Source organism: Chlorocebus sabaeus, unplaced genomic scaffold, assembly GCF_047675955.1.
Source record: "Chlorocebus sabaeus isolate Y175 unplaced genomic scaffold, mChlSab1.0.hap1 unalloc_scaffold_95, whole genome shotgun sequence".
Lineage (NCBI taxonomy): Eukaryota > Metazoa > Chordata > Mammalia > Primates > Cercopithecidae > Chlorocebus > Chlorocebus sabaeus.
In genome coordinates, this window is record NW_027328314.1 from 117778 (window position 1) to 129797 (window position 12020).

The 12020-nt window shown below is 42.7% G+C and overlaps 1 protein-coding gene across 3 annotated transcripts in view; it reads right to left on the bottom strand.

The window, feature by feature from the left end:
• Positions 1-12020, bottom strand: part of LOC103247283 (cytoplasmic dynein 2 intermediate chain 1-like) — a 109053-nt gene that overhangs the window by 64745 nt on the left and 32288 nt on the right. For 2 of the 3 annotated variants that reach the window (XM_073014340.1, XM_073014342.1), the window contains exons 6-8: positions 11486-11541; positions 9049-9103; positions 5228-5296 (exon numbers count right to left, since the gene is read on the bottom strand). In XM_073014340.1, coding sequence (XP_072870441.1) covers positions 5228-5296; positions 9049-9103; positions 11486-11541 — 180 coding nt within the window. The remainder of the gene's footprint in view (positions 1-5227; positions 5297-9048; positions 9104-11485; positions 11542-12020) is intronic. The other variant, XM_073014341.1, reaches the window with a different exon arrangement.

Consider the following 12020-nt stretch of genomic DNA (forward strand, 5'->3'; position numbering starts at 1 on the left):
AGAACTTCTAAAACTCAACAATTAAAAAAATGGCTTGAAGACCTTAACAGACATCCCACTAAACAAGATATACAGATGGCAAACAAATATACGAAAAGATGCTCCACATCATATGTCACCAGGAAAATGTAAATTAAAAGGACGGTGAGATACCACTACCCACCCAACCAGAACACCCACAACACCAAACGCAGGGGAGGACGTGGAGCTACAGGAACTCTCACTCATTGCTGGAGAAAGTAAAATCCTACGGCCACTGTGGAGGACAGCTTGGCAATTTACTAACAAAACTAAACATGCTCTTATCATATGATCCAGCAATCACACTCCTTGGTAGTTACCCAACAGAGTTGGAAACATGTTCACACAAAAACCTGCACACAGATGTTTACAGCAGATTTATTCATACTTGCCAAAACCTGGAAGCAACCAAGATGTCCTCCAGTTAGTGAGTGGGTAGCCTGCAGCATATCCCTACAATGGATATTATTCAGCACTAGGAGAAATGAGTTCAGCCTTGAAGAGACACAGACGGACCTTAAAACGCATATCGCTAAGTGAAAGAAGTCAATCTGGAAAACGTAACAAACAGTATGATTCCAATCACAGACAATCTGCAACTTACAATGATTCAACGTATGATTTTTTTTTACTTTAAAATGGTGCGAAAGTAAAACGCACTGAGTGGAAACTGTACTTTGAATTTTATTTTTTTCCTGGACTAGCGACATGCAGTATGATATGCGGTAGGATATGCACCATGATATACGGTGTGACATGCAGTACAATATGCGGTACAATACGTGTTAGGATATGCACTATGATATATGGTATGATATACAGTGTGACATGCGGTACAATATGCGGTACGATGTGTACTATGATATATGGTATGATATACGGTATGATATATGGTGTGACATGCGGTACAATATCCGGTACAATATGTGGTAGGATATGCACTATGATATATGGTATGATATACCGTGTGACACGTGGTACGATATGCAGTAGTATATGCACTGTGATATACGGTACGATGTGTGGTGTGACATGCGGTACAATATGCAGTACGATATGTGGTAGGATATGCACTATGATATACAGCATGCTATACAGTGTGACACGCGGTACAATATGCGGTACAATATGTGGTAGGATATGCACTATGATATATGGTATGATATACAGTGTGACATGTGACACAATATGCGGTATGATATGTGGTAGGATATGCACTATGATATACGGTTATGATATATGGTGTGACATGTACAATATGCGGAAGGATATGCACTATGATATATGTATGATATACAGTGTGACACAGTGGTACAATATGCGGTAGGATATGCACTGTGATATATGGTACGATATGCGGTGTGACATGCAGTACAATATGCGGTACGATATGCAGTAGGATATGCACTGTGATATACGGTATGATATGCGGTGTGACATGCAGTACAATATGCGGTACGATATGTGGTAGGATAGGCACCATGATATACGGTGTGACATACGGTACAATATGCGGTATGATTATGCAGTAGGATATGCACTGTGATATACTGTACAATATGCAGTGTGACATGCAGTACAATATGCGGTACGATATGCAGTAGGATATGCACTATGATATGCGGTGTGACAGGCAGTACAATATACAGTACAATATGCAGTAGGCTATGCACTGTGATATACAGTACGATATGTGGTGTGACATGCAGTACAATATGCGGTACGATATGTGGTAGGATAGGCACCATGATATATGGTGTGACATACGGTACAATATGCGGTATGATTATGCAGTAGGATATGCACTGTGATATACTGTACAATATGCGGTGTGACATGCAGTACAATATGTGGTATGGTATGTGGTAGGATAGGCACCATGATATACGGTGTGACATACGGTACAATATGCGGTATGATTATGCAGTAGGATATGCACTGTGATATACTGTACAATATGCGGTGTGACATGCAGTACAATATGTGGTATGGTATGTGGTAGGATAGGCACCATGATATACGGTGTGACATACGGTACAATATGCGGTATGATTATGCAGTAGGATATGCACTGTGATATACTGTACAATATGCGGTGTGACATGCAGTACAATATGCGGTATGGTATGTGGTAGGATAGGCACCATGATATACGGTGTGACATACGGTACAATATGCGGTATGATTATGCAGTAGGATATGCACTGTGATATACTGTACAATATGCGGTGTGACATGCAGTACAATATGCGGTATGGTATGTGGTAGGATAGGCACCATGATATACGGTGTGACATACGGTACAATATGCGGTATGATTATGCAGTAGGATATGCACTGTGATATACTGTACAATATGCGGTGTGACATGCAGTACAATATGCGGTATGATATGTGGTAGGATAGGCACCATGATATACGGTGTGACATACGGTACAATATGCGGTATGATTATGCAGTAGGATATGCACTGTGATATACAGTACGATATGCGGTGTGACATGCAGTACAATATGCGGTACGATATGTGGTAGGATAGGCACCATGATATACGGTGTGACATACGGTACAATATGCGGTATGATTATGCAGTAGGATATGCACTGTGATATACTGTACAATATGCGGTGTGACATACGGTACAATATGCGGTATGATATGTGGTACGATACTGTTATGATGCTGGCAGCAGCAGCAGCCACACCTCCCAGGCAGCCACATGACCAAGAGGCTGAACAACCAACACTCTACAGTGTGCTGCAGTCAATACATTATATGAGATAGTAAACACCTTATTACAAAATAGGTTTGTGTCAAATGATTTTGCCAACTGTAAGATAAGTGTTTGGAGCACATTTAAGGTAGGCTGGGCTAAGCTTCGGTAGTTTAGGCATATTAAATGCATTTTCAAATCACGATACTTTCAACTTACTATGGGTTTACTGGGATGTAACCCTGTCATACGTTGAGGAGTGGCTGCATAAGACACTCCGGAAAGGGCAAAGCTATACAGACACAGACAAGATCAGAGATTACCACGAATAAGGGGGAAGGGAGGGATGAACAGTCGGAGCACAGGGGATTTTAGGGCAGTGCAACCACTCTGCATGATGCCCTGTGGTGGATCCACATCACGGCCCATTTGCCCAAACCCACAGAATGTTTAAGGCCAAGAGTGAACCCTAACATAAATCTTGGACTTCGATGATAATGACACATCGATGTAGGCTTCGCTCTGCCAGGGTATGCTGATAATGGGGGAGGCTATTCATGTGTGGGGGCGAGGGAGTATATGGGAAATCTTTGTATCTTCCTGTCAATATTTTTTTTTTGAGATGGAGTTTTGCTCTTGTTGCCCAGGCCTGAGTACAACGGCTCAATCTCAGCTCACTGCAACCTCCACCTCCCGGGTTCAAGCAATTCTCCTGCCTCAGCCTCCCAAGCAGCTGGGATTACAGGTGCCTGCCACCATGCCCCACTAATTTTGTATTTTTAGTAGAGATGGGGTTTCGCCATGTTGGCCAGGTTGGTCTCGAACTTCTGACCTCAGGTGATCTGCCCACCTCGGCCTCCCAAAGTACTGGGATTACAGGGGTGAGCCTATGCCTAGCCCCTTCCTCTCAATTTTGATGGAAACATAAAACTGCTCTAAAAAAAATAAAGTCTTAGCCAGGAGTAGTGTCTTATGCCTATGGTCCCAACTACTCGAAAGGCTGAGTCAGGAGAATCGCTTGAGCCCAAGAGTCTGAGGCTGCATTGAGCTATGATCGTGCCCAGCCTGGGCAACAGAGCGAGCCCCTGTCTCACAATAAATATAAAATAAAAAATAATAAAGTCTTTTTTTTTTTTTTTTTTTTTTTTTGAGACGGAGTCTCGCTGTATCGCCCAGGCTGGAGTGCAGTGGCCGGATCTCAGCTCACTGCAAGCTCCGCCTCCCGGGTTTTTACGCCATTCTCCTGCCTCAGCCTCCCGAGTAGCCAGGACCACAGGCGCCCGCCACCTCGCCCGGCTAGTTTTTTGTATTTTTTAGTAGAGACGGGGTTTCACCGTGTTAGCCAGGATGGTCTCGAACTCCTGACCTCGTGATCCGCCCGTCTCAGCCTCCCAAAGTGCTGGGATTACAGGCTTGAGCCACCGCGCCCGGCCAAAAATAATAAAGTCTTATAAAAAATAAATAAGGTCCTCTTGGCACATTATCATATAAAGTAATTGTACATTATATTAAATAATATATACATTTATTGTATCAATAAATACAACACCTGCTGACTGACAAAAAGAACAAAAACAGGAATTTTAAATGAAAACTAATAGCATCACATTTCTTATTCTTGCTCAACTCAGCAGACCCAGTGGCTCTTAGTCATGTCCTATGTCTGGCCAGGATTTTGAAACTACAATTCATCCACTCTGCAAACACTCCCAGAAACTACAATTCATCCACTCTGCAAACACTCCCAACACACTTAGTGTGGGCCAGGTACTCAGCCACGGGAGGAGACAGTGGGGAATGGAGCAGACACCGTCACTTCTGTGCAGAGCTAGAACCACACTGGGGGACACACCCCTGAGAAGGAACAAGAAACCCCCATTACCAGGAGTTCACCCGCCCAAGGAGAGCCCCACGTGCTCTCCGTCAAGCTCTGCACTACGTCCTTCAGAGGCCCTGTCCGCAATTCTTCCCTCATATGAGGACACTTACAATTCCTTGTCTCTCTGGTTTTGCGTATATATTCTGAAAATTATTTATAACCTTGTATAATTCCCAGCACCCATGGCCTGGATCATGTCTTTTGCGATTTCTCTATTAGGTGTCTTCAAATCTCCTCACTTTCTTCAACTTACACAGAACAACAATGAGAAGGCTGTCTGTTCATTCACCCTAAACCTCTTCCCTCCAATTTCTTTGCAAAATCCTCTCCTCTTCCGAAAGAAAGAGGCTCGAGTACCTGACGGTGTGCACACAACCCAGATACATTCCTTGACCCCCACAACCCAGATGGCTTTCAACAAGACCAAGGACTTCAAACAACTCCAAGTGTGAATTTCGTATGAAAATCTCATCTGTCCCTTCATGCTCATGTTCTACTATCTGAAAGGGACAATAATTACACTAGTAAAATGCTGACAGGAAAGCAAGGAAATGTGAGTGGAAGTCTGTGCTGGGACAGGATTGAAAAACTATAAGACGAAGTACTCTCCTTACCACAGTTTCCTTGCCTCCTGGCCTCTGGTCCAGCTTCCACCACACGGAAGAACCTTCCTCATGGCCATGCTAATGGAGAGAGAACAGCCCCATCAGCCAGGACACAGGTGAGATTCCAGGAGCCACGCAGCTCCCCGCAGAGTCCATCGGCCCTCAGCAGACAGGACACAGGTGAGATTCCAGGAGCCACGCAACTCCCCGCAGAGCCCACCGGCCCTCAGCAGACAGGACACAGGTGAGATTCCAGGAGCTACACAGCTCCCGGCAGAGCCCACCAGCCCTCAGCGACCAGGACACAGGTGAGATTCCAGGAGCCACGCAGCTCCCCGCAGAGCCCACCAGCCCTCAGCAACCAGGACACAGGTGAGATTCCACAGGTGCACAGACTGCGAAACTCACGCTCTGGGATGCGGGTCCCAGCCTGGGGCTGACAAACTGTGTGACTTAGAGCTTAGAGCAAGTATCTTCAACCCTCTGTGCCTCAGCTTTCTCTTCTGAAAAATCAGAATTACGGCATCTGCTTCACAGCAGCAGTGAGAGGACCGGATAAAAGGACACACAAGAAGCCCGGATCCCTGTGTGTGATGAAGAAAAAGCCTTGCAAATGTCACCTTTGTCAACGACGCTAGGAAGATCTATGCACTTAGAAGTCACTACTCAGGCCAGGCATGGTGGCTCACGCCTATAGTCCCAGCACTCTGGGAGGCTGAGGAGGGTAGATCACCTGAGGTCAGGAGTTTGAGACCAGCCCGGCCAACATGGTGAAATCCCGTCTCTACTAAAAATAAAAAAAATTAGCCAGGCAGGGTGGCAGGTACCTGCAATCCCAGCTACTTGGGAGGCTGAGGCAGGAGAATCTCTTGAACCCAGGAGGCAGAGGTTGTGGTGAGCTGAGATCGCACCACTGCACTCCAGCCTGGGCGACAAGAGCGAAACTCAGTCTCAAAAAAAAAAAAACAAGTGACTACCCAAAACTAGGCAGTGCCTAAAACTGGTGACAATATAATGTATTATTCATGAAGAAAACAGAAAAAGAACTTTCCATGTGTCCAGAAAACTATTCTGGCACATAGTAGGCACTCCATAAATGCTGAAGAATTGAATCAAGATAAATTCAGTGTTGCTGCTGTAAAACGTGGATCTAATCAGAGCCAAAACAAGCTGTTAAATACGTTCACAATGAACTGAAATTTTTCTAGAAAAAAACACATCATATATTTTACTCCTCTGGAAAAGAAAAAAAAAAGAATGTAAAATATCCCAGTGGTTACCTCATTGATAATTTTTATACTGATTATAGGTTGCATGGATACTATTTTAGATTTATTGGATTATATAAGATGTTATGAAATTAATTTCATGTTTCTTTTGTATGTTTATAAGAAAATGTAAAATTATAGGCCAGGTGTGGTGGCTCACACCTGTAATCCCAGTACTTTAGGAGGCTGAGGCAGGAGGATCACCTGAGCCCAGAAGTGCGAGACCAGTCTGGGCAACACAGCAAGACCCCACCTCTATTTTTTTTTTTTTTTTTTTTTGAGACAGAGTCTCGCTCCATGGCCCAGGCTGGAGTGCAGTGATGCGACCTCGGCTCACTGCAATTTCCACGTCCCGGGTTCAAGCAATTCTCCTGCCTCAGCCTCCCAAGTAGCTGGGATTACAGGAGTCCACCACCACGCCTGGCTAATTTTTGTATTTTGAGTAGAGATGGAGTTTCACCATGTTGGTCAGGCTGGTCTCAAACTCCTGACCTCAGGTGATGCCCCTGCCTTGGCCTCCCAAAGTGCTGGGGTTACAGGCCTGAGCCACCATACCTGGCCTTTTTAAAATCTTTTGTTGTTGTTGTTGTTTTTATACAGATGAGGAATTCCTATGTTGCCCAGGCTGGTCTTGAACATCTGGTATATTTTTTTTAATAAAAATAAAAAATAAAATTTAAAATTATAAATGTGGCTCACGTTATAATTCTAGTTAACAATGCCAACCTGGAGCTTAGAGAAAAAATTGGGAAACATAAAAAAAATAGGAAAATAAATCTATATGTTTTCATCCAATAATTCCACAATTCCACTTCAAGAAATGTATCCACAAAAATACCACAGTAGATCTATAACATCCAAACTGGAGGGATTTCCACAATGAACTAGGAAGAACAGGAGGGCTGTGTGTGTGTGTGTGTGTGTATGTGTGTGTAAATGTTTAAAACTGGCTTCCAAATTCCCAAATATACATACCAATATATGATTATAAAAGATTATATGAGAAATATTTGTAGGTCTTTTTTTTTCTGTGGTAAATGTGTGGCTATAGCCAGATAATAAGCAATCCCACCACCACTACCAAAATTAAATAAACATCTGCGTCAAAACAACAGGTGCTGTATGACCTAATTTATGTAAAATCATGTTTGTGTACGGCTATAGAATAAAGCAATTCATAAAAATATGGCACGAAGGCTGAGCGTGGTGGCTCCTGCCTGTAATCCCAGCACTTTGGGAGGCCGAAGCAGGTGCATCACATGAGGTCAGGAGTTCAAGATCAGCCTGGCCAACATGGTGAAACCCGGTCTCTACTAAAAATACAAAAATTAGCTGGGTGCGGTGGTGCATGCCTGCGATCTCAGCTACTCAGAAGGCTGAGGCACGAATCACTTGAACCCAGGAGGCAGAGGTTGAGGTGAGCTGAGATCGCATCACTGACTCCAGCCTGGGAGACAGAGCAAGACTCCAACTCAGCATATATATATATATATATTAAATATGATTATCTCAAGGTCATGGGTTTCAGATAACTACCAAAAAAGAAAAAATTATTCTCCAGAAATAATTCATAAAATTCAAAATATGCTTGCCACATTATCTGTAATAACAAAACAAAAAGAGGAAAATGGTTTAATAGTAACCCTAACTCCACAGTGTGCTATTTTAGTTACTAAGTAATCGTTATGAAGACTCCTCTTATGATACTATTGGAGATGGTGGAGATAATGAAGACTGTGGAGAAATACTGATGTGCTAAGTGACAAGCTCAGCACAGGGTACAATTCTCCTGGTGCATAAATACATGTCACAAGGTAGATTAACACATGGAAACAATTATGCAAGGAGAGGGATTACGCGTGTGTGTTAGTCACAAGTGTCTATTAATAACATGTGCTTGGTAGAATTTGCCAGAGAAGCCATCAGAGCCTGAGCTACTTTGTGGGGAGATTCTTAACATAAACGTAATTTCTTGACTTACTATAGGTCAGTTCAGCCTATTGCTTCTAGCAGTTTTAGTAACTGATAGTCTCTAGGAATTTGTCCGTTCATCTAAATTACCTAATTTGTTACCATAAAATATTGTCCTATCTGTGATTGAAAGTGGGGTGCTAAAGTTCCCATTATTGTGAATTGTCTATTTCTCCCTTCAATTCTGTCCGGTTTTGCTGCTTGTGTTTTGGGGCCCTCTTGTTAGGTAAATATTCATTTACAATTGTTACATCTCCTTGCTGAACTAATTATTTGGTCATTCTGAATTCTCTATCTCTAGTAACACTTTCTGTCTCAAAATCTGTTTTATCTGATATTAGTATAGCCAGTCCAGCCCTCTCATAGCTGCTGTTTGACAGATTCTCTTTGTCCAGCTTTTTACTTTCAACCTATTTGCGTCTTCTAGCCTAAAGTAAGTCTCTAGTGTGCCTTCTGGAATCACCACTCAAATAAACCATCTGCAAATGAGCCCTGTCTCAGCCTCTGCTTTCAAGGGGAAGCCCAAACTAAGATGATGGCTAATCTGAATGTACCATAAAATCGATGTATCCTCAGTGGAGACTGCCTTACCTTCCGTCTTGAATCTTTATCTTTTCCGTGATTCCTTACTAAATTCTCAGCATACCTGGAAAGCAAACATAATCAAAATCAAAATTTACTTTTAAATGAGCGCTTTTAAAAAATAAAACATTTTCCATATCAGTGAAAGTTCTTAACAATATTTTGATATGATTAAGAACTACTATAACCAGGGGCAACGACTTGCACTTGTAATCCCAGCTATTTGGGAGCCTGGGGCAGGAGGATCGCTTAAGGCCAGGAGTTCGGGACCAGCCTGGGCAACAGAGTAGACCCCATCTCTACAAAAATAAAAAATTAGCCTGGTATGGTGGCACATGCCTTAGTCTCAGCTACTTGGGAGGCTGAGGCAGGAGGATTGCTTGAGCCCAGGAGTTTGAAGCTGCAGTGAGCCATGATTGTGCCACTGCACTCCAGCCTGGGTGACAGAGCAAGACCCTTTCTCAAAAAATAATTTTTAAAAAAAAAACTGTTGCAGGTTAGCAAAGCATGTTTTATTACAGCAATAAATGTTAAAGTCTTCCTAGCATTCTTACTCTTTTAGCAATAATTCAAGACAGAAAATATCTTCCAGAGAAGAAATTACGTGCTTTAACAAACGTGTGTGTGAGTGCAAATCTACATTCTTTAGGAGTTCTTGGCCAGGTGCAGGGCTCACGTCTGTAATCCCAGCACTTTGGGAGGCCAAGGTGGGCAGACTGCCTGAGGTCAAGAGCTCGGGACCAGTCTGGCAAACACGGTGAAACTCCATCTCTACTAAAAATACAAAAAAATTAGCCGGTCATGGTGGCATGTGCCTGTAATCCCAGCTACTTGGGAGGCTGAGGCAGGGGAATTGCTTGAACCAGGGTGATAGAGGTTACAGTTAGCCAAGATCATGCCACTGCACTCCAGCCTAGGCAACAGAGCAAGACTCCGTCTCAAAAAACAGAGTTCTAGAAATTTTCTATAATTTTATTGGTCTGTCTGAAATACTATTTTATATTAAATATAAAATAAAATATATAATATGTAATACAAATATAAAATAAAAGATATTTCTAAAAGAAAGATTTATCTTGAAATATGGTTTACTTTTAAATCACATTTCATGTTAGTTAGGACCTAAAATAAAGATGTGCAAAATATCAAACTGATTCTCAATTTTTAAACTTTCATTCATACCAATATACCATGTGGTTTAACAAAAGTACTGAGTTGAGAAAAGAGTCTTCTTGTGCCTTCTAGTGGACATGCAGTATAAAACCCAGGAACTGACACCCGAGGTTTAAGTGTTAGCTTTGACCAAACTTGTAAAAATTTGGGTAAGACATTTAACCTGGGTTTTCTAATCTTTGAAAAAGGATTACAAAATATGATTGTCAGAAAGAACAAATTAAAATCTAGGGCTTATATATGAGAGTTTAGGCCAGGCGCGGTGGCTCACGCCTGTCATCCCAGACTTTGGGAGGCCAAGGTGGGTGGTTCACTTGAGGCCAGGAGTTTGATACCAGCCTAGCCAACATGGCAAAACCCCATCTCTACCAAAAATACAAAAATTAGCTGGGTGTGGTGGTGTGTGCCTGTAGTTCCAGTTACTCGGGAGGCTGAGGCAGAACAGCTTGAACCTGGGAGGCGGAGGTTGCAGTGAGCCAAGATGGCACCACTGCACTCCAGCCTTGGTGACAAAGTGAGACTCTGTCTCAAAAAAAAAAAAAAGAGTTTATACAGAAACTCCAATTAATCTATAATCTTCGCAAAACCCACACGACACAGGAATTATCATCATTGCTTTAGCGAAAGGCCACCCAACACTGCAACTAAAAGGTAGACAGGAAATTCCAACCAAGGCTGATCCCCACCCCCAGCTCTGGGGGTCTCTGCCAAGGCATCAGGGTGGAATGTTCCCTCCTGGGTGTTCACAAGCGACAAACAATGGGCAGAGGGGGACTTGCCGGCATGTACTGTTTTTAGTGGCTGTGAACCAGAATGGTTTGCTCAGGTCTGTAAAGGGGCGAAACCGCCCACCTGTGGATCTTTAACTTCAGGCAGGGAGGATGCCCTCTTGCACGTGAAGAGGCTCCCAAGTGAATTATTCTCCCCAAAGTCAGTACCAATTTTCTAATTTTGCATGAGCAAATGTTAAAAAGGACAAAAACAGATCCTGAGGCAATAAATAGAAACAATAATATTAAAATGGAAAAAATAAAAATAATTAATTTAAAAGGCAAAATAAAAAACTAATAATTTCATAATAAGTTTCCAAGCTCCTCTAGTATTCCTAAAACATACCAACCCATTTGGAGGGGCTAAGGGGTAAAATCTAGAGAAAATGAAGTATAACTGATTCCCACAGACTGGCCACCACTGGAGCCAGTAAGAAAATTCCCTGAAGCATTCCATGAGAGCGGCACACGTCAAGGTCGACCACAGGGCACGCAATCCTTACTGGCTGCTGGTCCCATCTCTTTTTGAGCTTGCACCTCGATTTCTGTGTTCACCGTTCTAGCAAACAAAAGAATAATCCCATAACCATTTATTAACATATGAGAATGAAGTAAGCATAATTAGTAAACCCCATAAAACAAGAATGGATTGAAAATTTAACAATAGCATCTACACCACAAGTATCTTTTAAATAACTGTTTTTGCCAGCTATTTTTAGTAAATTAGATAATTAAATGTAAAGAAAATGGATAAAAGTATATATAAAAGGGTGATTATGCCAGGCGCGGTGGCTCACGCCTGTGATCCCAGCACTTTGGGAGGCCAAGGTGCGTGGATCACCTGAGGTTGGGAGTTAGAGACCAGCCTAACCAACACAGAGAAATCCCGTCTCTACTAAAATACAAAATTAGCTGGGCGTGGTGGTACACACCTGTAGTCCCAGCTACTCAGGAGGCTGAGGCAGGATAATTACTTGAACCCAGGAGGTGGAGTTTGCAGTGAGCCGAGATCACGCCACTGCACTCCAGCCTCGGCAA